At 44.2% G+C, this 26,565-nt stretch overlaps 1 protein-coding gene across 1 annotated transcript in view; it reads left to right on the plus strand.

The window, feature by feature from the left end:
* Window positions 1-26,277, plus strand: part of LOC126240382 (lysosomal alpha-mannosidase-like) — a 293,209-nt gene extending 266,932 nt beyond the window's left edge. The window contains exons 15-17 of the mRNA XM_049947921.1: window positions 15,278-15,523; window positions 23,839-23,988; window positions 25,986-26,277. Coding sequence (XP_049803878.1) covers window positions 15,278-15,523; window positions 23,839-23,988; window positions 25,986-26,186 — 597 coding nt within the window. The 3' untranslated portion in view covers window positions 26,187-26,277. The remainder of the gene's footprint in view (window positions 1-15,277; window positions 15,524-23,838; window positions 23,989-25,985) is intronic.
* Window positions 26,278-26,565: the final 288 nt, after the last annotated feature.

A 26,565-nucleotide genomic window follows, 5' to 3' on the forward strand; every position in this document is an offset into this window, starting at 1 on the left:
GGGGACTTATGACCACAGCAGTTGAGTCCCATAGTGCTCAGAGCCATTTTTTATGCGGCCTGCTACGAATTCCTTTCCTGTGCTAACCTCTTCATCTCAGAGTAGCACTTACAACCTACGTCCTCAATTATTTGCTTGACGTATTCCAATCTCTGTCTTCCTCTACAGTTTTTGCCCTCTACAGCTCCCTCTAGTACCATGGAAGTCATTCCCTCATGTCTTAGCAGATGTCCTATCATCCTGTCCCTTCTCCTTATCAGTGTTTTCCACATATTCCTTTCCTCTCCAATACTGCGTAGAACCTCCTCATTCCTTACCTTATCAGTCCACCTAATTTTCAACATTCGTCTATAGCACCACATCTCAAATGCTTCGATTCTCTTCTGTTCTGGTTTTCCCACAATCCATGTTTCACTACCATACAATGTGTACTCCAGACATACATCCTCAGAAATTTCTTCCTCAAATTAAGGCCGGTATTTGATATTAGTAGACTTCTCTTGGCCAGAAATGCCTTTTTTGCCATAGCGAGTCTGCTTTTGATGTCCTCCTTGCTCCGTCCGTCATTGGTTATTTTGCTGCCTAAGTAGCAGAATTCCTTAACTTCATTGACTTCGTGACCATCAATCCTGATGTTAAGTTTCTCGCTGTTCTCATTTCTACTACTTCTCATTACCTTTGTCTTTCTCCGATTTACTCTCAAACCATACTGTGTACTCATTAGACTGTTCATTCCGTTCAGCAGATAATTTAATTCTTCTTCACTTTCACTCAGGATAGCAATGTCATCAGCGAATCATATCATTGATATCCTTTCACCTTGTATTTTAATTCCACTCCTGAACCTTTCTTTTATTTCCATCATTGCTTCCTCGATGTACAGATTGAAGAGTAGGGGCGAAAGGCTACAGCCTTGTCTTACACCCTTCTTAATACGAGCACTTCGTTCTTGACCATCCACTCTTATTATTCCCTCTTGGTTGTTGTACATATTGTATATGACCCGTCTCTCCCTATAGCTTACCCCTACTTTTTTCAGAATCTCGAACAGCTTGCACCATTTTATATAGTCGAACGCTTTTTCCAGGTTGAAAAATCCTATGAAAGTGTCTTGATTTTTCTTTACCCTTGCTTCCATAATTAGCCGTAACGTCAGAATTGCCTCTCTCGTCCCTTTACTTTTCCTAAAGCCAAACTGATCGTCACCTAGCGCATTCTCAATTTTCTTTTCCATTCTTCTGTATATTATTCTTGTAAGCAGCTTCGATGCATGAGCTGTTAAGCTGATTGTGCGATAATTCTCGCACTTGTCAGCTCTTGCCGTCTTCGGAATTGTGTGGATGATGCTTTTCCGAAAGTCAGATGGTATATCGCCAGACTCATATATTCTACACACCAACGTGAATAGTCATTTTGTTGCCACTTCCCCCAATGATTTTAGAAATTCTGATGGAATGTTATCTATCCCTTCTGCCTTATTTGACCGTAAGTCCTCCAAAGCTCTTTTAAATTCCGATTCTAATACTGGATCCCCTATCGCTTCTAAATCGACTCCTGTTTCTTCTTCTATCACATCAGACAAATCTTCACCCTCATAGAGGCTTTCAATGTATTCTTTCCACCTATCTGCTCTCTCCTCTGCATTTAACAGTGGAATTCCCATTGCACTCTTAATATTACCACCGTTGCTTTTAATGTCACCAAAGGTTGTTTTGACTTTCCTGTATGCTGAGTCTGTCCTCTCGATTTCAATGCTTCGGAAAGTAACATGCAGTGTTTGGTGGAATTCGAATTTATACTTTCGTAATACGAAAATATACAGCGTACATGTTACTGCACATCAAACATCTTTCCAAAAGGTGTTTCGTTTTCTAAAGCGCCGGGAAATTCTACGCCCATGTATAAAACCATAACCATTCAAAGGATTGATAAGTTACACAGTTCCGAGAGAAAATATACTGTCAATTAACAGGGAAGAACTATGTTTCCACCTGGGAGAAAGTGTATGTTTAACTGGGAAATCCAGGAGAAATCTGGGAAGTTGAAGTGTGGCTGTTGGCTGTGTTAACAAGCAGCCAGATGCTAACCGGAAAAACATTCTGGCGTGCCCAAGCTGCCAGTTCCACACATTGTTTATGTTTAGTGATTACAATTATTTCATGGACAACTGTATCAAATGCTTTACTGAGGCATTTTCCTAGATCTCAGTAAAGCATTTGATACAATTGTCCATGAAATACTACTAGGTAAACTTGAAGCACTAGGAATCAGGGGGGTTGTAAATAAATGGTTTAGATCTTACCTTGGGGACAGAGTGCAGAGGGTGGAGATATCTCAAATTTCAAGTAGCTCAAATTATTTAGTGAAACGTCTTTCAGTTGAAGTATAGTTGAACATTGGAGTACCTCAAGGGAGTGTGTTAGGCCCAGTAATATTTCTTATTTATATTAACGACTTCCCACAGTGGGTAACGCAAGGTGAAACAGTGTGTGGGTTTTATGGCTATAGTGATGGTCCACGCACCAAAAATTCCGACTTATTACGATACGGCACCTTTATTACGGTTTGTATATTTACATGAGCACCAGAAAAACAATGCACAATTTCACGACACGTGTATCACTCTCCAGACGCAGTCGGGACTGCCAAAGAAGTTCGAGTCCCCAAAGACCTTTTACTCTGCGCTTCGCCAGTGAAGTTACTGGCAGTCGACTGTCGCCACAGAGCCCCCCCCCCCCCCCAGGAGTGCGGAGCACTGGGGGACGGACATGGGTGTCTTCCTGTGTAGTGGCATTGTGGGATGCTCGCTGGTTGATAGCAGCGTGTGCTAAGTGTCCATACTGTCTGTGCAGGGTGGACTAGCGCTCGTATAGTCCACCATCCAGTGAGGGGGGCGGACTGGTCGACCTGCGCGCGTGAACTGGACGGGCACAGGAGATGTTGTTGCAGTACCGGCGGAGAGGGGGATGCGAATCTTGAGCATCCCGTCGGTGCTGAACGTAGCGGTTATGGCAGCCGTATCCACCCCATTTGGGATAGGGACTGTGCGCAGGATGGTGATGTGTGACGTGGGTGTGGACCCACGAGAAGTGTCCCCTATGCGGAGAATGAAGATGGATCCCTCGTGGAGCTGCAAGGAAAGCTCGTCGTGTTGGCACTCGGAGGCGTTGATGGTGATGCAAATTTCGTCGACAGTGGATGTAGGATGCACTAGGGGGGGTGGGGGCGAAAAGTAACGTAGTTCAGGAGAAACATTGGAACACTCTGTGGAGGTATTGGGTACCAACACTTGGGACGGTGTAATGTCACACGCAACATGAGGTTGAGCCTGAGATTGTGGATTGTCACACGCAGTGCCTGTTTGGAACGAGGGTAGCATATCATCGTACACAACCGCTGAGTTGCCATTGGGTGTAGGCTCGGTGCACATACGATCGTGGTGGGACGCAGGAGGGTGGATGATCTGTGTGGGATCGGGGTCGTCACCATCTGATGGAAGAACACTCGACTTGGGGGGGGGGGGGTGTTACAGCTTCTTCGATCGTCCAGGCTGGTTTCACGCGTTGGAGGGAAACTGTCTGCCGGCGACCACTGACGAGAATGTCCATAGTATTGTCCCTGCGAGACACTACTCGATGTGGGCCAGAGTAGGGTGGTTGTAATGCCGGTTTGACCGTGTCATCCCGTAACATAACGAACTCACAAGAGTCCAGAGCCGCATGCCTGAACACGCGAGGGCGGGTATGTGGCCGTGGAGGAGGCGTGCGGATCGCGGCTATGTGTGTCCGGACCCGTTCAACTAGCATGGGGAGGTCGGACAGGTCGGCGATTGCTTCGTCGTTGACGAACTCTGCGGGGAGGACTAGGGTCTCGCCATACAGGAGCTCTGCGAGTGAAGCCTGGAGGTCTGTCTTGCAAGCCGTGCGTATTCCTAGCATAACCCAGGGAAGGGCATCGCTCCACTCACCACCGTGGCACATGAGTGCCGCTTTCAGTGTTCTGTGTCACCGCTCGACCAGTCCATTGCTCTGGGGGTGGTAAGCCGTAGTGCGGAATCTATCCACCCCACAGAGGACGCAGAGTTTGTTAAACAGCAGGGATTCAAACTGTCTTCCCTGGTCGGTGGTGATGGATGTAGGACAGCCAAATCGAGCTATCCAGGAGGATACAAATGCACGTGCTACGGAATCTGCTGTGATGTCCTGCAGGGGGATTGCCTCCACCCAACGTGTAACGCGATCAATGCCGGACAGGATATTCCTGAAACCGTCCGACACGGGTAATGGTCCTACGAGATCCACATGTACATGATGGAAGCGGCCTTTCGGGATGTCGAATTTACCTAGACTGGGTTGTGTGTGCCTGCCAACTTTGCTGCGCTGGCACCGTAAACAAGCACGAGCCCAAGTACGACAATCCCTCTTCACACCTGGCCACACAAAGCGTTCTGTAACCAGGCGCGTAGTAGCCTTAGCGCCAGGATGTGCCAGGTTATGTAAGGTACTGAACACTTGGCGACGCAGCGCAGGGGGGACAATAGGCCGAGTGGTGCCTGTGGATGTATCACACCACAGTGGCTTGGCCGAGCCCGGTAGGTTGCACGAAACGATCTGAAGGGAAGTATCTGGGTCCTGTCGGAGGTTGTGCAATTCGGTGTCACTGTCCTGTAAGTGGGCCAATTCGTCGAAATTAATGGGGGATGAAATTGCAGTGATACGTGATAGGTAGTCAGCCACCACATTTTCTGACCCTCGAATGTAACGGATGTCTGTTGTGTATTGGCAGATTAAGTCCATTTGCCGGAACCTACGTGGAGGGAGGTCAGTAGCGGGGTTACGGATAGCCTCTGCGAGGGGGCGGTGGTCCGTGAAGATTGTTATATTCCTTCCTTCAATGTCCGTGCAGAAATATTTTACAGCTTCATAAACTGCCAGCAATTCTCTGTCGAATGCTGACCATTTACGTTGAGCTGTAGATAACTTTTTGGAAAAGAAACGGAGTGGTTGAGTCGTGTCATTGACATGCTGTTGTAGGACTGCACCGATTGCGAAATCGCTTGCATCCGCTGTAATCGAGATGCAGGCACCTGCAAGGGATGGGCGAGAGTGACACCACATGCTAAAGCTGATTTAAGGTCTTCAAAAGCTCTCACCATGCTGTCAGACCACGGTACTCGGCGACTGCCTGAGGTTTGTTTTCTGGCCAATGCATCTGTCAAAGGGGCTTGAATTGCTGCCGCCATCGGCAGGTTAAGACGGTAGAAATTGACAGTTCCTAAAAACCGGCGTAATTCGCGAAACGACACTGGGAGGGGTAGCTCACGAATGCAATCAACCCGCTCCTGCGGGGGGCTATACCATCCGAGGAGACTGTGTACCCCAGAAAAGTGACAGCGGTGCAGCGGAGTTGTGACTTATCATTATTGATCTCGACTCCGTTACGTGTCAGTAAGTCCTGTATCGTGGCCAGGTGGAGTTCATGTTCCCTGTCAGAGGGGGAGAAAATTAGTATGTCATCGAGGTATGCGTAGCAATATGTGCAGTTAAAAAGAAGTGAGTCTATAAAACGCTGCCAAGTTTGGGCCGCGTTTTTGAGACCGTAAGGCATGTAACAAAATTCGTACAGGCCAAAAGGTGTGATTACTGCTGTCTTTGGGATGTCACTCTGTTTCATTGGTATCTGTAAATATGCCTTGCGGCAGTCCAAGACACTGAAGATGCATGCTCCGCTAAGTACTTGCGCAAAGTCTTGTATGTGAGGTATCGGGTAATTGTCTAATACCGTCCACGCGTTGAGGCGACGATAGTCGCCGCACAGGCGCACAGTGCCGTCCTTTTTGGGAACTAAATGTATGGTGGAGGACCAGTTACTGTCCGATGGGCGAACAATGCCTGTCCTTAGAAGTTCCTCCACCGCGGCTTTAGCAAGGCATAGTTTATGTGGTGGCAGTTGGCGCGCTTTATGGCGCACTGGAGGCCCATCTGTCGTGACAATTTTGTGTGTCGTGCCATTCGTAATAGCGTTCAGCTTGGCTGGCGAACTCATTTGGGGCCCGTCGTGAACGGGGATCGGTAGCACACGAGAGTCACTAACCTGATGTGCCAGGGAAGCAGTCTGCTTCGGTGTCAGCAAAGTTCCACGAGGTGCATCTCCGGTGTCGGGTGGTGGCGGCGTTGGCAGGCGTTGTCCGAGGCGTCGTGCCTCGATGAGGGCTTGCGTAGCCGACGATCTGGCACGGTTCCGTTCGACGTTGTGAGGACGGAGGTCGTCGACTGCAGGGCGTTCAGGCTGGAGATGGGCGGTGGAAATCGTGAGGCTGTCCGCCGATGAAGAGCACTTGATGGGAGCTGTTCCCAGGTCGTCGGGCAGCCGAGGGGGAGGGGGGGCCGAAGAGGTGACTGAACATGCAATGTGCGTGGACGAGGCGTGGTGCAATAATGCGGCTGACTGAAGATCTGGAGACAGTCCGAAGTGGAAAAGGAAGTCGATGCCTAATACTGGATCTTCGACATCAGCCACGTAGAAGGACCAAGTGAACTGTTTACCAGGTATGAGTTCAATAGGTAACTTGGCCAAACCCTGGACACGAAGTGTCGACTTATTTGCTGCTTGAAGGGACAGTTTGGTTGATGTCGTGTCCTTTACAGAAAATGTGGGAGGTATGACACTAACGTCTGCTCCGGTATCGACGAGAAAATACCGGCGCGAACCTACATCGAAGGCGTACAGACGTCCTCGTGGGGTGGGGGATCTGACAGAATGCAATGTCTGTGGGCGCCCCTGCCTGTATCCGCGGGCCGTGGCGCCTACTGCGGCCCGCGTGCGGCGTTTGGGAACACGCAGGGCGGACGGCAGTTGCGAGCGGCGTCCCTGAAGGTGGTGTGAAACCAGCATATGCGTGAATCGGCTATACTCGTCCCGCCAGCCGAAGCGTCACGCGGGGGGAAGGCGGGGCGGGCAGGCGCTAGCCCGGTTGGGGTGGGGAGCGGCTGTTGCCGACCCGCTGGCGGTTCCCGGTCTTGGCCGCTAGGTGGCTGCTGTTCCGTGTGCTGTCCGCGATACGCGCGCGCCCGACCTCTACCGCCAGACGGTGGAAGTATACACACAGGGTTACCAACCTCGGCGGTGTTAGGCACTGTGCTGTGTCGAATAATGGCGTATGCCTGATCCGCCAGCCGTAGTTTATCCTCGAGTGACGCTGCGGTATGTGGAAGCAAATGTAACTGTAGTTCTTGTGGCAGCTTCACCAACCACAATGCCCAGAGCGCTAAGTTCGGCAGGATCTCGGTACCGACCTGTGCACGCAAGCGTCGCCACAGCTGTGAGGGTGTTCTGTCGCCTAAAGTCTCGTCGTAAATTATGTTGTGAATAGTATCGGCCAGCGGACGAGAGAGGCGTTCGATAAGTAATGCGCGAGCAGAGGCATATTTGTTGCTCTTAGGAGGGTTCAGCAATAAGTCACTGATGAGATCAGGGTGGTCGTGCAGGTGGTTCACTAAACACACGAAACGGGTGCTGTCGTCCACAATACCGTGTATGTCCAACATGTTGTCCACCAAGGTAAACCACGTCACTGGGTTGTCCGGTTGTAACGCCGGCAGCTTCGGAAAACGGCCGGGGGCCAGTGTTTGCGGGGCTGCAGGAGGGGCACGAAATGCACGGGGATTCTGCACGGTGTTCACTGGTGCGAAATGTGCCTCAGTGGCAGGCGATGTGTTGCGTTGAACGTCCGTTAGCTGTGTAGGCGAGACGTGGTATCCTGTCCATGTAGGCACGGAATCTGTGCGGCCACACGACAAGCACGGCGCGGCAGGCGCGAGATCGCGATTGACGGGGCGGAACCACGGCAGGTGCGTCGCCCGAGATGTGCGCGGGGCGGCAGAACGGGTAGGCGTATAAATGGTCCGGCGCGGTTGGCGCGAGTGTCCCTTCGACCGGCGCGAAGGGGGGCACGTTAAACGGCAGCCGTGCATGTGGACCCAGAAACTGGCCAGCCGCGTGGTCCGTGCTGTGCGGTAGAAACTCGGGGTTTCCGGGGTCCTGTGCTGAAGGGGCATTCTGTTGAGCGTAGAATGCCGTAGAAGGTGTCTGCGACGATGTGTACAGTGCCCGGTGTGGTATGCCGGCAGAGGTTAGAGTCGTCCGGCCAGACGAGGCAAACACGGGAGATACGAACATTCCCGGTGTATTAGTGGCACACGGGGTGAAGCGTTGCGCTTCACAGTCGAATGTCCATTCTGCGGTCGCAGCGTCGTGCACTGCCGTAAAAACTGGAGGCTGCGACATTGTCTATTGGCGCGAAACCGGTGATACACAGCGAGCGACTGCAACGTATTTTCGCGACTCGGGGTCACCAATGTGGGTTTTATGGCTATAGTGATGGTCCACGCACCAAAAATTCCGACTTATTACGATAAGGCACCTTTATTACGGTTTGTATATTTACGTGAGCACCAGAAAAACAATGCACAATTTCACGACACGTGTATCACTCTCCAGACACAGTCGGGACTGCCAAAGAAGCTCAAGTCCCCAAAGACCTTTTACTCTGCGCTTCGCCAGTGAAGTTACTGGCAGTCGACTGTCGCCACAAGTGTTATTTGTTGATGATGACAGCAATATAATAATTACAGACAGGACACCAGAAATGTTAAATGTAAAAGCTTAAAAGGCACTTATGGCAGTTCACAACTGTTTAAATAACAACAAAGTAACCCTTAATGTGAAAAAGAGTAATAACATAAACTTCTATATAAAGAAAAAACCGAATATGACAAAACTTGAAGTTCAAAGTGAAACCATAGAGTGTGTAGCCAGCACAAAATTTTTCGGTATTTATGTTGATCAACAATTAAAATGGGATGAACATATTAGGATGCTTGGGAAAAAAATTAGCACAGCATGCTATGCCTTACAAATTTTAGTCACTGTGTCCAATAGTTCTTGCCAGAGAATGACATACTTTGTACACATACATTCTATAATAAGTTACGGCATAACTTTCTGGTGTGCAAATGCCCAAAATGTGAAATATGTGTTCAGATTGCAAAAACGAGCTATCAGAATAGTGAGCAAGAGTCACAAAAGAGCACAGTGCAGTGAGCTATTTAAAAAATGGGGTATTCTGACAATCCCAAGTGAATATATCTTGCAGTTTTTATTCACAAAAATATTTAGCAATATTTAGCAAACAGCTGCATACATGATCACTAAACAAGAAACAGTAAACCTCTGTGTTTTACCAAGGTGCCAAATATACAATAAATTGCCAACATAAATCAAAAACATTAAGGAACTCTGTAAATTTAAAGCATTCCTTAAAGAATATTTATTAAAAAATAGTTTTTACTCAATTACAGAATTCGTGCAGCATAAAATTGAAATAAATAATCAGGTTAATCAATTATAAAGTGGACATTCCAGATTGTAATTTACCTGTACAAGTATTAGAGAAGTCTTGTGATCTATTTCTTTTGATTGAAGCAGGTTCTTCTGCATTATGTAATTCAGTGATAAATTGTGTGTGTAATATAGAGCTTGTATATTATATATAGCTTGTATTTCATTATCTTATGTGACAAAATAATAGCCGTACCGTAGGTGCAACCAACACGGAGGGGTATCTGTTGAGAGGCCAGAAAAACGTGTGGTTCCTGAAGAGGGGCAGCAGCCTTTTCAGTAGTTGCAGGGGCAACAGTCTGGATGATTGACTGATCTGGCCTTGTAACATTAACCAAAACGGCCTTGCTGTTGTGGTACTGCGAATGGCTGAAAGCAAGGGGAAACTGCAGCCGTAATTTTTCCCGAGGGCATGCAGCTTTACTGTATGGTTAAATGATGATGGCATCCTCTTGGGTAAAATATTCCAGAGGTAAAATAGTCCCCCATTCGGATTTCCGGGTGGGGAATACTCAAGAGGACATCGTTATCAGGAGAAAGAAAACTGGCATTCTACGGATCGGAGCGTGGAATGTCAGATCCCTTAATTGGGCAGGTAGGTTAGAAAATTTAAAAAGGGAAATGGATAGGTTAAAGTTAGATATAGTGGGAATAAGTGAAGTTCGGTGGCAGGAGGAACAAGACTTCTGGTCAGGTGAATACAGGGTTATAAATACAAAATCAAATAGGGGTAATATAGGAGTAGGTTTAATAATGAATAAAAAAATAGAAGTGCAGGTAAGCTACTACAAACAGCATAGTGAACGTATTATAGTGGCCAAGATAGACATGAAGCCCATGCCTACTATAGTAGTACAAGTTTATATGCCAACTAGCTCTGCAGATGACGAAGAAATTGAAAAAATTTATGATGAGGTAAAAGAAATTATTCATATAGTGAAGGGAGATGAAAATTTAATAGTCATGGGTGACTGGAATTCGACAGTAGGAAAAGGGAGAGAAGGAAACATAGTAGGTGAAAATGGATTGGGGCTAAGAAATGAAAGAGGGAGCCGTCTGTTAGAATTTTGCACAGAGCATAACTTAATCATAGTTAAAACTTGGTTCAAGGAACATAAAAGAAGGTTGTATACCTGGAAGAATCCTGGAGATACTAAAAGGTATCAGATAGATTATTTTATGGTAAGACAGAGATTTAGGAACCAGGTTTTAAATTGTAGGACATTTCCAGGGGCAGATGTGGACACTGACCACAATCTGTTGGTTATGAACTGTAGATTAAAACTGAAGAAATTGAAAAAGGTGGGAATTTAGGGGGATGAGACCTGGATAAACTGTCTAAACCAGAGGTTGTACAGAGTTTCAGGGAGAGCATAAAGGAACAATTTGCAGGAATGGGGGAAAGAAATACAGTAGAAGAAGAATGGGTAGCTCTGAGGGATGTAGTAGTGAAAGCAGCAGAGGATCAAGTAGGTAAAAAGACGAGGGCTTGTAGAAATCCTTGGGTGACAGACAAAATATTGAATTTAATTGATGAAAGGAGAAAATATAAAAATGCAGTAAATGAAGCAGGCAAAAAGGAATACAAACGTCTCAAAAATGAGATCAACAGGAAGTGCAAAATGGCTAAGCAGGCATGGCTAGAGGACAAATGTAAGGATGTGGAGGCTTATCTCATTAGGGGTAAGATAGATACAGCCTACAGAAAAATTAAAGAGACCTTTGGAGAAAAGAGAGCCACTTGTATGAATATCAAGAGCTCGGATGGAAACCCAGTTCTAAGCAAAGAGGGGAAAGCAGAAAGGTGGAAGGAGTATATAGAGGGTCTATACAAGGATGATGTACTTGCGGACAATATTATGGAAATGGAAAAGGATCTAGATGAAGATGAAATGGGAGATACGATACTGCATGAAGTGTTTGACAGAGCACTGAAAGACCTGAGTCAAAACAAGGCCCCGGGAGTAGACAACATTCCATTAGAACTACTGACGGCCTTGGGAGAGCCAGTTCTGACAAAACTCTTCCATCTGATGAGCAAGATGTATGAGACAGGTGAAATACCCTCAGACTTCAAGAAGAATATAATAATTCCAATCCCAAAGAAAGCAGGTGTTGACAGATGTGAAAATTACGGAACTATCGGTTTAGTAAGTCACAGCTTTACATACTAACACAAATTATTTACAGGTGAATGGAAAAACTGGTAGAAGAGTACCTCGGGGAAGATCAGTTTGGATTCCGTAGAAATGTTGGAACTTGTGAGGCAATGCTGACCTTAAGACTTATCTTAGAAGAAAGATTAAGGAATGGCAAACCTACGTTTCTAGCATTTGTAGACTTAGAGAAAGCTTTTGACAATGTTGACTGGAATACTCTCTTTCAAATTCTAAAGGTGGCAGGGGTAAAATACAGGGAGCGAAAGGCTATTTACAATATGTACATAAACCAGATGGCAGTTATAAGAGTCGAGGGGCATGAAAGGGAAGCAGTGCTTGGGAAGGGAGTGAGACAGGGTTGTAGCCTCTCCCCGATGTTATTCAATATGTATACTGAGCAAGCAGTAAAGGAAACAAAAGAAAAATTTGGAGTAGGTATTAAAATCCATGGAGAAGAAATAAAAAATTTGAGGTTCGCCGATGACTTTGTAATTCTGTCAGAGTCAGCAAAGGACTTGGGAAGAACAGTTGAATGGAATGGACAGTGTCTTGAAAGGAGGATATAAGATGAACATCAACAAAAGCAAAACAAGGATAATGGAATGTAGTCGAATTAAGTCGGCTGAGGCTGAGGGAATTATATTGGGAAATGAGACACTTAATGTAGTAAAGGAGTTTTGCTATTTGGGGAGCAAAATAACTGATGATGGTCGAAGTAGAGAGGATATAAAATGTAGACTGGCAATGGCAAGGAAAGTGTTTCTGAAGAAGAGAAATTTGTTAACATCGAGTATAGATTTAAGTGTCAGGAAGTCGTTTCTGAAAGTATTTGTATGGAGTGTAGCCATGTATGGAAGTGAAACATGGACAACAAATAGTTTGGACAAGAAGAGAATAGAAGCTTTCGAAATGTGGTGCTACAGAAAAATGTTGAAGATTAGGTGGGTAGATCACGTAACTAATGAGGAGGTACTGAATAGGATTGGGGAGAAGAGAAGTTTGTGGCGCAACTTGACTAGAAGAAGGGATCGGCTGGTAGGACATGTACTGAGGCATCAAGGGATCACAAATTTAGCATTGTAGGGCAGCGTGGAGGGTAAAAATCATAGAGGGAGACCAAGAGATGAATACACTAAGCAGATTCAGAAGGATGTAGGTTGCAGTAGGTACTGGGAGATGAAGGAGCTTGCACAGGATAGATTAGCATGGAGAGCTGCATCAAACCAGTCTCAGGACTGAAGACCACAACAACAACAACAATAATCATTTCCGTTGAGGCATTCCACAGTGTTGCTGAATTAGAAGTACACCTTTTAACCTTCTGGCACGTATTATGCCATAATAAGAACCAAACATGTGATAGTACAGCACAGGTACTCCAAGAAAGTTCATGTCCAGAAAACCGCACTGAAAAGCTTAATGTCAGGTTGGGGCCTACATCATTGTGCATCTGGACATATGAGTGTGCACTTCAAGCTGAATTGTTCATTTTAGTATGGTTTATGAAATTCCAGTACTCTTAGAGTATCCTCTGATTTCCTCTTTCTTTTATGACATGGTGTAAGTCCTCTTAAGCTTTATACGTACAAACAGGCTTTCTACATCAGTGTATCTGTGTGGTACAGTGACACCCATTTTCTGGCGCAGCCTGGAAACTCCTAAAACAAACATATTTGTAACAGCTCTCGTGAAAATATTGCGAATGGTGGTTTGAAAAGCGTTACTCTCAAAGTAAATTTCCTTTCACACAAGATGAATTACGCTGGGTATGAGAATATGCAAATGTTTGGCAAATGACCAAAGATCTTTTTGGCAGCATAATTCACTCCTTTCTGCGCCAAAGTGAGATGTAATCCAGAATATTGAAGATCATCCTTGCTTCTAGTGTTGTAGCTGTGCAATGGAAAATTTCATAAGTGAATATATGTCTTATGAAGTTACTGTGAATATCCTGAGTTGCTTAAATAAATGTCTGCCAGATGATCTTGGGTGGGCTCCAGCTATTATTCTGATTACACGCTTTTGTGCAATGAATACTTTCTCTCTTAATGACAAATTGCCCCAAAATATGAAGCGATATGAAAGCAGTGAATGAAAATAGGCAGAGTAACCTAATTTACTGATATGTTTATCACCAAAATTTGCAATAACCTTAATAGCATAAGTAATTGAACCTAACCATTTCAGCAGATCATCGATGTGTTTCTTCCAATTCAATTTCTCAAAAGTGCACACACTCAGAAATTTTGAGTATTCTGCCTTAGCAACACCCTTCTGTTCATAGTCTGTGTTTATCAATGGTGTTATGCCATTTACTGTACAGAATTGTATAAATTGTGTTTTCTCAAAATGTAGTGAGAGTCCATTTGCAGAGAACCACCTAATAATTTTCTGAAAGACATTATTTGCAACTTTCTCAGATGATTCTTACTTGTTGAAGAAAACAGAAGACCAATATTAAATGTGAAAGCTTAGCTTTTATTGTAGCTACACTACGTACATTAATTTAAACCATTAGTTGTTCGTGTTTGTGTGTTCGCACTAGTTAAGTGGAGTTGCTGCTTGCTGACTAAATCACGTGTCCTATGCTCTGAATATCTGCTGTCATCGGGTTGTGATATCACATGATTCAAGCTATGATTTGGCTTAAAAAAAGGTCGTCACAATTTCGATTTTAATGCTTCAGAAACTAACGTGTTGTGTTTGGTGGAATTTGAATTTATACTTTTATTATGCGAAAATATGCAGCATACACATTGCTGCAGATCAAAGATCTGCTGGGGACATTTTCAGTGAAGTGACTGAATGCCTGTAGAGGCAATGCATCCCATTCTTTCTAAATGCTGGACGATCCCTGTCCACGAGTACCAGAGGTCCACTTGGTTTTGATTTGGCTGTGCTTGTTCCTTCACATTTCCACTTTGTGGTCACAGCTGACACTGGTAGCTTTGGAAGGGTTAAACTGTACCTCAAGGACTTTTGTTGCTCAGGTGGCACTCGGTGGCCAGTCCACATTCAAAATCACACAGCCCTCATTACCAACACATTCTGCTGTTACTGTTTCTCTGCTGACAACACAATACTCCCTCCCTTCCCCATCCACGAGGATCTCCTCAGCATGGATCTTTGGAACAAAAAACTAATCTAATCTTCTTTTATCTTGGCAAGTGAATTTCTAGGGACAGCTAGTGGTCAGTTCTGCATTACATAATGTTGTCCAGATACTTTTTATCAGATAGTGTAATATAGTATCTGTAGAAGGAACATAGTATATCTATCTCATTGTGACAGTACATGTGTACTCTTGTTCTATGGCCTGTTCTGTATCCTTGGATATCTTCACCATGGCTCTGTGAACCAAAAACAATATATAATCAAATCTAACTTATATCAACAATGCACAGACACTACCAGATCATATCTTCAATGCATGTCAGTATGTACAGCAGAAACTATGTCAACTTCAAAGAGTAGTATGTGTTTCTATATCTACATTTATTTAACTTGTTTTTGTTATTTCTGTGAGTACTACCACCTCTGAAAGGACTCAACGTATTTTTAACACCCTGTATGTTAGATATCAAAGTGAGTGTAATGAAAACTGAGGCATGTGCACAAAAGCTATGGCTTTTACTTTCATCTTATAAAATTATCTGAAAATGAAAATTATAATGGACCAAAAAGCAATGTCATTAAAGCATCTCTCATTTGTAACACAGGTACATCGACGTCTGTTGTATGATGATGGGAAAGGTGTTGGTGAAGCACTTGAAGATGAAGCATTTGGTAAGGGCCGAATTGCAAGAGGAAAGCATTATTTGGTTGTAGGCCCAACTGAAGGATCTGGAAACATGAGCCTTGCAGCCCAAGAGAGACTGCTGGCGCAAGAGAAGTTGCTGAGCCCATGGATTTTTGTTACTCCACTAAGCATGTCATTTGATGAATGGACATCTTACACTACAGAGGTAACAACAATACACATAGTAGCTGCAGGTTGACTTTCATATCTTTTAAAGGTCTATTATCCACACAGTTTTGCAAGAGTGATGTGACAAATATGCACTCATGAAGATTAAGATAAATATGGTAACTAATCCTGATTGTACATAGTGTTTATTCTAATAATTGTAACTAATGTTTGGCATTGATACCTAGAACCAAAACAAAATATTCCAGTGAATGTAAATCTTTCTCTGCAGTGGTAGTGAGATGTAGCCACTTACACAAAATGTCATTCCGTGAAAGAATATACGAGGGTTGAATGAAAAGTAATGCCTCTGCCTTCATTAATTGGGTTTGGATGGGAATATTTTAATAAATGAAATACAGAAATAATCTTTAGAATGTGACCTTTAATTATCAATATTCACTTTTCCACATAATTGGATACATTTCTGCCAATGATGAACAAGTTTTCCAAAGCCCTCACGGAAGAAGTCGACACACTGTTTCGGCAACCACAGTCTCACAGTTCTCCAGGTCAAAATGGTGTACCCAGGTTTTGTCTAATGTCACAATTGAATGGAGAAAGGCGTCACCTTCATTCTCGTAATATGAGAGGAGTTCATGGCAAATTTCAAACTACGTTTTCCGCACCGCAGATGTAACAAGCATCCAAAGAATGTTGGCAAATAAAGTCCATGTCCTAGATGCGGCATGATGGGAGATCTTTTGCCGGGTTGCGGATCACGTCAACAAGATTTTTATGATCGGAACAGATGGTGAAAGTGCGTCCTTTGACGTCGCTCCTGAAAGGTTTGACTGCCTCATAAACCGTGAGGAGCTTGCGGTCAAAGGCCGACCATTTACATTGACTCCTCATAAGCTTTTTTGAGAAGAAACGCAGTGGCTGTGTTAAGTCTGCAGTGTGCTGTTGGAGGACAGCACCTACTGCCAACTCACTAGCGTCGGTAGTGATAGAAATCCATGTCTGGAGGTCTGGGTGCGGGGGAGTGATAGCCTGCGCAATGGCCGATTTCAGATTGTCCAAAGCATCCAGCATGGGCCTAGTCCAGTCCAGTTTACGATTTCCATTTGTATCTTTACCGCAAAAGGCGTCAGTTAGTGCCCACTGGATGGAGACAGCCCAAAGTACATGTTGCCAACAAAAGTTCACCACCCCTAGGAAAGGGCACAGTTGTGCGTAATCCTCGGGGAGAGGCAGAGCGAGGATGTTCACGATTCGTGAGTCAGTAGGGCAGACGCCATCGCCCGAGATCGTATGGCCAAGGAAAGTAACAGTTGTGGAACAGAGCTGCGATTTGTCGTCATTAATAACCACACCGTTGGCCACAAGAGCTGCACCAAATGCATCAAGATGAAATTTGCGTTCCTCCACAGACGAGGAAAAGATGTCATCCTAATAGGCAAAAGCGAAAGTAAGTGGTAGCAAAATTGAATCAATGAGACATTGCCACGTCTGTGCAACGTTTTTTAAGCCATATGGCATGAAGCAGTTTTTGAAAAGGCCAAAAGGTGTAATGATTGCCATTTTCGTGCATCGGAATTTGGTGATATGCCTTCACATAGTCCAATACAGAAAAGAACTTCGAGCCATGCAGTAACTGCATGAAATCCTGCATATGAGGAATCGGACAGTCATCTATAATAGTTTTATCATTAAGGGAGATGTATTCGCTGCACATGCAGAGCGAACCATCTTTCTTAGACACCAGGTGAATGGGGGAGGAGCAGTTGCTGTCAGAAGGTCGGAGCACACCCGAAGCCAGAAAATCCTGAACTATCTCTTTCGCTCACAACAGTTTTGTAGCGTTACGATATCAAGCTTTGTGACTTACGGGCAGGCCATCCGTGGTGAGGATTCGGTGGCAGGTGCCATTGGTGATTGATGAAACCCACGAAGGGAGGCACGCGTGGTGGGGAGAGGGGAGGGGGGGCACGAGAGGCGGCGGTCGACTGACCTCGGAGTGCCGGGACGGTGTATACCGAGCTTCAGCAGTAGGCGACGGCTGAGCGTGCGACGCAATAGCCACGGAAAGTGAGTGATCCCGCAAAGTGGGGACACGGACGTCCGAGCCAGGCCGCAGTAATGTGGGTGCAGCCTAGGTGGGAGACGATGAGGACGGGTGTGGTGCGATGGCCACACAATGCGAAGAATCCCGCGAAGCTGGGGCAGGTGCGTCCTGTAGGTCCAACTCCAACTGCATCCGCACGGAACTGACAGCAGGAAAGGTGCAGCTCGACACAGGAGCGGGGCAGAGCGAAGACACTGTAGGAGAGGGAGGCTACGTAGACAAGAACGGCTCTGCAGATAGGCAGCATAAGGTAACCTGTGCACGAGCCAGTTCAGCAGAGGCAATAGCAATGCGTGAGCAAAACTCCGTTTTACGAGTGGGTAGGCCATCGATCTGCTTGCAGATGTCCGATAAATGAGAGAGACGAACCGTAATATCTTCAAGCAGAGAAGCACGTGTGGAAAGCGTGGCCGTCGATGCGGAGAGCGAGGACGTGCTGTACCCGTTAGAGCACAGAACAGTACAACCAGATTTCCAGCGGAGCGTAGCAGCTTGTAGGTCCGTATAAAGCTCTTAATGGTGTAGAAAGTCCAACAGGATCGCAGGTTCGTCCACGTCGGCGACGCGGAAGGTCCGAGGAAATGTCACACCCGGGGACAGACGGAGCGACATCCTGACGGAGCTGAGAACCGCGATATGAGAGCGATTCACGGTGATCAGTGCAAGATTAGCAGGAGAAAGGGTGTTGCTCACATGCTAAGCCGGGATATTGCTGACTTTTGCGCCGGTGTTGACGAGAAAGTGCCTGCTGACGACAAGTCCGTGACATAAAAATGCCGTGCCATTGGTGCGAGCAGTGCAACGTCTGAAAGTAGGTGCCGTTGCTGATCACGGCAGGACGTGGCACCTGATGCGCGTGCTAAGTCATTTGGGTACGCACGAGGCTCGCAGCAGTTGTGAGCGGCATCCCCGTAGGTTGCACGGTACCGGCAAGTGGCTAAACGTGGAGGCGAGGCATTGTGGGGAGTGCGGGGGACACAGCTGGCTGCAGTGATGCTCGGGCTGCTGCTCAGGTGAGGTCGGCTGCTGTCAGGAGGACGCAGGTAGTAGCTGCTGTAGGCCGCCAGGAGGCAGCTCCTGGCAGGTCGCCGAGACGCTGACCTACCGACAGCGCCTGGAACCGGCAGAGCGGGGGTGCCGACAGAAGGCAAAATTGTCCTCGACAGGCAGTGTCGGGTGACGAACGATTGCATAGGCCCGATCAGCCGTGCGTAGGTGGACCTCGAGTGGCCCGGCGTGTGATACCAGGTGCAGCTGTAGGCCTGACGGTAGTTTGATCATTCACAGAGCCCACAGTGTGGCATCGGGTAGTGCTCGGTCGCCAATCGATGTACGAAGGCGCCGCCAGAGCTGTGAAGGCGTGCAGTCGTCGAGATGCTCGTCACGGATGTTGTGGTGGATGGCCTCGGCCGGAGGGCGAGAAAGGCATTCGATAAGAAAAGTTTTCACCGTCGCATACTTCGACGAGGCGGGTGGCGAGAGGAACAGATCACTGATTAGGTCAGGGTGGTTGTGGAGGTGGCTCACGAGGCAGATGAAATGTGCGTCATTGTCCGAGATCCTGTGGATATCACAGTAGATGGTCCACCAGGGGGAACCGAGTCTTGAGGTTGTCCTTTTGCAATGCAGGCAGGTTAGGAAATCTGCTGGGTAACACCTGTCGATGGAGCACAGGCAGGCACAGGTCCGTGTCGGCAGTCGAGGGAGCCCCGGACGCCGGGAGTGGAGTAGCAGTGGGTGATGCGTCGCCCGAGGTCTGTGTGTGTGGGGCGGCCACGAGCAGCACGTGTAGAGGTGTGGACTGGCACAACCGATGGCACAATGTGTTCCAACTGCAGGCCCGGAGGCAGACACGGTGCGGTCATAACAGACGGTGCAGGGTGAACGACGGGCGGAAGGCGGTCGCGAAACAGCCGGGGGGGCCCTGATCCTAAAACTGGTGAGGAAGAAATGGCCGGTGCCATTACAGGAGTGGGCGGAAAGCGATCTTGATGTAACCACGGAGCGATGGTCACAGCTGAGGCGACCGTTGTCACAGAGATGGCTTGCGGGAGGGGATGGGGATGGGTACAATTATGTCAAGCAAGTAAAAATGTGCTACCCCACGCATATGAGCTTTCGGAGTACAATTCTTGAACTGCATCTGCACATCGAACCAGCCAGAAGACGACTGCTTACCCGGAGGGTGAAGCACAACTTCCTTCACATGATTATCGTTCACAATGTCGATGAGCAGCGTGCACTGTCCGGGCGGCAGACCCTGCTGCGTAGTAGCATTTGACGGTGGACATGTTGGGCCAGAAACAGTTAAGTGGCCGCTGTCATGGCTGGGGCCAGAAAATTGTTCACTTTTAACCAACTGTACGTTAGTAACACTATTGAAAGCACAAGCACAATTGCTAGGGTGCGACGCTCTTGCATGAAACGACACAAGTAAATCCATATTTTTCAAGACAATGTGGGCCGACACACGGAGACCATTACTAGTGAAAGTAAGCACAAAATAATTACCGAGCGTACAATGTTGAAGACGGGGTCACCACTGTGGGTATTATGTGGTGTAGACCCATAATAACACAGTTTTAGAGTCAAAATGAACATTTATTTCGGCACTGAACAGGGCGAATACAGAAGTGGATGTCAAACATGGCGTGAGATAACAAAGACAGCAAGCAAACAGCCAAAGAGAATAATCAGAGAAGTGTCACTTCGTGTCAGAGGATGCCACATGTCTATGTATTTACTTTTAGTTTCCAACACCAGATCTTTGTAATAATCATGATAGTTCTTAAAGTATACCTTTATTCTGTTATTATTGCTATTCTTTAGCATTGCACATTGGAAAAGTTTTGGAAGTAGGTACAATGGTTTAAATGAATATGCTAAGATTCTACATCTAAAGATAAGCACTTTAATGATCAGCTTGATATCATTACACGTAAACACACAGTCACTCCAATTCAAAAGTTCGCAACGAACTGAAGGTCCTCGTGCTGCCCGTCGCAAACCTCAAAGGTGGCTGTCCAAAGATAGATCACTCAGCCAATTGCATGCCACCACAGAGCCTTGCCCTTGTGGCAGCATTATGCAGGGGGAAGGGGGGGGGGGAGTAAGTACGATGGCTGAAATGAATACACTAAGATTCCATGTGTAGAGATAAGCACTTTAATGATCAGCTTTATTTCGCTACACATAAACACACAATCACTCCAATTCAAAAGTTTGCAATGAACTAAAGGTCCGTGCACTATCTGTCGTGAACCTTAAAGATGGCAGTCCAAAGATAGGTCACTTGGCCAATTGCATTTCACCACAAAGTCTAAGTTTTCTTCTTGCTGTTTCCACTTCATGATTTATCCAGTTACATTTTTTATATCTTTTTGCAGTTATTTACTGCAAAGGTAATTTCTGGGCATGTGTCATTGAAGCAATAATAAAAATCTAATGTAGATTCACTGAAAGTAGTGCAGTTCCTGTCACAAAATTGTGATCTTCTTAGCATGCTCTTGAGATCTTTAACATTGCCATCATATTATTTCTTTTTGCTTGCTGACATGATTTTTAGCTTCTGTCAGTATCTGTGCAGCCTGGTGGTCAGAAAAAATATGAATATTAGTTCACAGAAAAGCTACATAAAACATGAATTACTCATAAGAAAACATTTTGATCGCTCATGTAATCAAAGATGCAAAGATCTGTACCAATTATCCTGCAATCCACAGTGAAGTGCATAGACTAGGGTATTTCTGATTGTACTGACTACTAAGGTTTTTTCCTATTCCATTTGCATATGCAGTACAGGAGGAATCACAGTTTGTCTACATATCTCTTACAAAATATATCTAAAAGCAAAGATTCTGTAACTTACCAAATGAAAGCATTGGTACATTGATAGAGACAATAACAAACACAAACACACACACAAATTTCAAGCTTTTGCAACCCATGGTTGCTTCATCAGGAAAGAGGGAAGGAGAGGGAAAGACGAAAGGATGTGGGTTTTAAGGGAGAGGGTAAGGAGGCATTCCAATCCTGGGAGTGGAAAGATTTACTTTGGGGGAAAAACGGACAGGTATACACTTGCACACACATGCATATCCATCCGCACATATACAGACACAAGCTGATATGTCTGCTGATTGTTGCTGGATTGATTGTTGCTGTTGGCTGGCAAACACATGCAGTCTGCTGGGCTGAAGTGCTGGCAGGCAGGGTGTAGGTGACTTCTAGCCATCATCCCTGTTCATGTTGTTAGGGTGTTTAACTATTTCAGTTGCCTCTCTTATTCTCTGTTGCTGCATCCACTGCAAGTACATGAGGTTCTTGAAAACTGATAGGATGTCTATATTCCTGGTGGTATTCTGCTACAACTGACTTGTTGTTCTGTTCATTACACGTAACATTCATGCTCCGAAACAATAGTATTAATGAGTCTCTCAGTTTCACCAACATAGACTTCGCCATATTCACACCAAAGTTCATAGACAGCTGCAGTGTTGAGAGTATTCACAGGATCCTTAGTGAGCCTCATCAAGTCTTGGATCTTGCAGCCATTGTGAAATACAGATCTGACTCCTGCACAATGGAGAAACTTGTCTACACAGACACCGATGCCTCTTGCGTATGTTTCAGAGTGGCCATAAGATCTAAGATTTATTGAGGCCCACTAAGGGTCCCATGACTGCAGGTGTCTACAAACTTTGGTGTGATTGTGGCGAAGTCTGTGTTGGTGAAACCGGAAGACCCATCAGCATTCACATTTTGGAGTCTGAACGTTACATTTGCCTGGGACAGAACAACAAACCAGTTGTAGCAGAACACCACCAGGAACATGATCATGCTATAAGTTTTAAAGAACTATGCATGCTCCCTTGCAACTGTGGATATAAGAGAGGTTACTGAAATAATTACATGTGCTAGCAACTTGAGCAGAGAAGATGGCTACAAATTACCTACAGCCTGGCTGCCAGTTATTCCAGCCTGGCAGACTGCATGTGTTCACCAGCCAGCAGCACCACTTAATCTGGCTTGAACAGTATAAACAGCAGCTGCACGAGAACTGTTGTGCAGGCTCATGCCTTACTGCACTAAAACACTGTCCCCTAGATACAAGCTGCCGATTTGCTATTGCCTTCCAATCACCAATGCAAGATTGCCTATGAATCACTTACCAGAGTAGCAGAAACAACAGCCAGCCGATGTGCTGTCTTCCACCAATAACATATTAGAGTTGCCTTCCAATCAGGCACCAGGGTACGGTATAGCTATTCTCTCTATAAGAACTCTTCAAATTGCCCAGTGACATCTCATATATGTGATATCGATAAGCGCCAGCTGACTGAAAATGATGATACATAAAGGAAGACATCCACCAGTACACAACAGTGAATCACCCTGAAGGGGACCACAGCAAGTCAGTCAAAGCTCAGCAACTTTATTTTTTTAGTAGTTTACAGTGATATGGCTCAATAACCAAAGTTATGTTATCCAAAATGACACCAGCAGTGGAAGCCTATCATGTCTCACTTTTATTTATCTTCTGTCAACTTTATAAATGAAAGTGAGACTTGTCTGCTGAAAAATAAGTAAGCTTAAGATGGAACAAACCAATGACAATTGATTTTATTTTTGCGTTTCATAAAATACCAGTACTTGTAGTTGTGAATCCAATAGTCAAAATCATAAATTAAGTGTGCATAATTGTGACACTTGTTAATGGGTGTGAATGGTCTTGAAACATCCCTCATAACAGAAACATACTTTACTGAAAAGCTTGAAATGGAATATTGGTAACAAAGCAGATTCAGAACTTGCCAAATCAGTTAGTTCTAGCAACAGTGGGTAACAAGGCTGGTTGTTAATCTACTCATAAAAATGTAGTCCATCATTTCTCCAGCAGGAATTGCGGATCACATATTCATTTACTTTCTGCAACAGTATCATTGCTAAATTCTGGAAGATGCACAGTTACCTTTCCAGAAGAACTGCAACCACAATTATGCAGTCCCATGTGGTCCACGTGAAATTGATAAGCATTGTTATGGTGAAATATTGTTATTGTTGTGTTATTATGGCAGAAATCAGCTTTAACCTTGAAATCATTCTCTTCAATATCTGGTTATATATTTACAATGCTGTACTTTCTCAAAAAATAGAAATAATTAATGGTGTGTGTATACTATGTTTCACCAGAATTAAAATGGCAGAAGTGCTTTAATTTCACTCATTTGAGCTTTCCATTCTAGTTCTCAGGAATTCTTCAAAACATCCCACAAAATGTCCACATTCTAACACTGGAACCGTGGAAGAATAATACAGTGCTACTGCGGCTGGAACATATATTTGAAAAGAATGAAGATCTTGTTCTTTCAGATGCAGCTGTAGTGAATTTGGAGGTACGTACACTCAAAAAATGAAGTCAGTATTCCCTCTATACAAGTAAATCTCATTTTATACAACATGTAAAAACAGATTTGTTTGTTACCTTTGTTACTGCTATGAGATGATTTTAAGGTATCAACAGTACCTGACACTCCCAATCTTCCATTCAGCTTCACATTTGCAATATCTGAGAAGGCCTCTGTATGTATTTCTCTTCTTTCCTCCCTTCCAACATACCTGCATAATTTTCAGCCTACATTATCTCTAATTTTATCTTCTAGTAAAATGAGGCTATGTATGGAGAGGATCCACATACTTAATAATTTCTCTTGCTATAAATGAGTACATCACAGCACTCCATTAAGGCTTTGTCACCTTTTATTTTGTAATCAGACTAAAGCATACTTTTTCATTGTTAGGTCTCATAATGTACACTATGCTGACTAGTGGCAAAAAATGAAATATTTTATTACCTAGTTTTTGATTTGAAATGCAATAAATTATGTTCTGGCTCCCATTTATGCTATTCAGAGCTCTATTATTTCTACATCTGCTAGATCATAGACAAGTGGAAAAATGTTATCAGACACATTTTATTTTAACTATTACACTACATATTTTGTGGTAATGATGTTTGATAAGTTTTTTACTAATAATACAAATGTTCACCTTGTCTGTCATTTCCATAGGCACAGTGTGTGCTATGACACTTGAGACAATTCATAGATCATCATGAAAATCTGAAATTCAGAAATTATAACATTAGACTAATGACATTACAGTATTTCTTTTAATGTGGAAAATTCAGGAATAAACTTATTCTGAAAATTAAATTCTTCAGAAAAAGTAGTATAGTCTAACAAGTGACAAACTGTGTTGGACAAGACTCCTTCATTACATTCACCATTAGGGTGTATTCTCTTCATTCAGTCTTTTTGTGATTATACATAGACACCATTTTCATGCCAGATTACTTGACACACACGATTTTGAGAAACATATCTCATATTGCTTTTAAATGATGGTGGATTAGCATCAACAGCTCATACAAGTTCAAAACAGGTTAATGTAATTATGTCTAGCATACAAACACTGTAGGATTTTAACATCGCCAAGTGACATTTCACCTGGATTTGCATAATATTGGCAGTAAGTGTTCTTAATAGTAGCTAGTAAAGTGTGACTGTATGGAGATAAAATTTTACATAAATTAATTATGCATCTCAAGTTCCAGTGCTAACATAGTTCTTGAAATGCTGTGTTCATAAATAACTTGTAAATTGTTTTAATGGATGCAAATCTAACAGATGAATGTAGATAAGTATGTAAATTTTAAAAAAAATGCAGTTGAATCATAAATTTTTCTAAGTATCATAAAATCCCATATCAAGGTGCAGACTATTTCAAAAAGTTGTTGGAGGAAACAGAAAGCCATTCTAGATTCTGGACCTGAAATATATGAGGTATAAGAAAAAGAAATGCAAAGGAAATAATATTTGAGAAATGGGAAGAAAAAGAAAAGAAAAAAACAAATACAAAAAAAAGAAGACAGGAATATAAGAGAAAAGAGGCAAGAAGAGGCACAAGAATAAGTAAGGGAAGAGAGAGACGGTGAAATAAAGTACAGTTGCATAAGGAGGCTAATGTCAAATTGGGGAGGAAACAAGAGAGAGGACCAAAGTGAGGCCTGTATGTTGTGTCTCCTCTCATTAATATTTGGATTCATCTCTTTCTTTACTTCAGCTTTCATGTGTATACATAACCCCTTCCCTTATCCAGATGAAGGAATTTCATAAAGTTACAGAATTCAGCATTCAACTACATTTTTAAATTTATGCTTCTTAATCTGATTTCAGTTGATCCTGCTTTTGCTCTTCCAACCTAAAAATATTATTAGCATTAATTTTTTACTTTCATTTTGTAAATATTAAAATAATTAGATTAATTAGCAAAATTTTTCAATGCATTGCTTTACTAAACATGAATGTAATACAGTCTTCTTGAATACCAGGAGCTGTTTACACCATTTGTTGTGAAGTCCATACGTGAAACAACATTGGCTGCAAACCAGTGGCTTGGGGAATATGACAGGCTCAACTGGACAGACACATCAGGCATAAGTATGGACAGCTGGGAGGTCCCTAATGATATTCCTAATATCTCTCTCAAACCTATGCAAATCAGAACATTTGTTGTTGAAGTAACTCGGTAAGATATTAGCAAATATTTAATTTTTCACATCTTCTAGGGTCAAAATAAAATGTAAAAGAATTAATTTCTGAATAAATAATGCTTTATGAATATACATTGTGAATTTATTCATCTCCTTCCTAATATAAAATTTTATTTATTTGTTGATTGTTTGTACAACTAATCAACTTCATGACAGATTAAAACTATGTGCTGGACAGAGACTCGAACTCAGGTGCAAGACCGAGTCTCGGTCTGGCACACAGTTTTAATCTGCCAGGAAGTTTCACATCAGCACACACTCTGCTGCAAGGTGAAAATCTCATTCCGGAATCAAGATTTCACAAGTCCCATGACTTGAAATATGCCACTGAATGGTAAATGTAACTTGTAAAATTTGC

The sequence above is a fragment of the Schistocerca nitens genome, chromosome 1 (assembly GCF_023898315.1).
Source record: "Schistocerca nitens isolate TAMUIC-IGC-003100 chromosome 1, iqSchNite1.1, whole genome shotgun sequence".
Lineage (NCBI taxonomy): Eukaryota > Metazoa > Arthropoda > Insecta > Orthoptera > Acrididae > Schistocerca > Schistocerca nitens.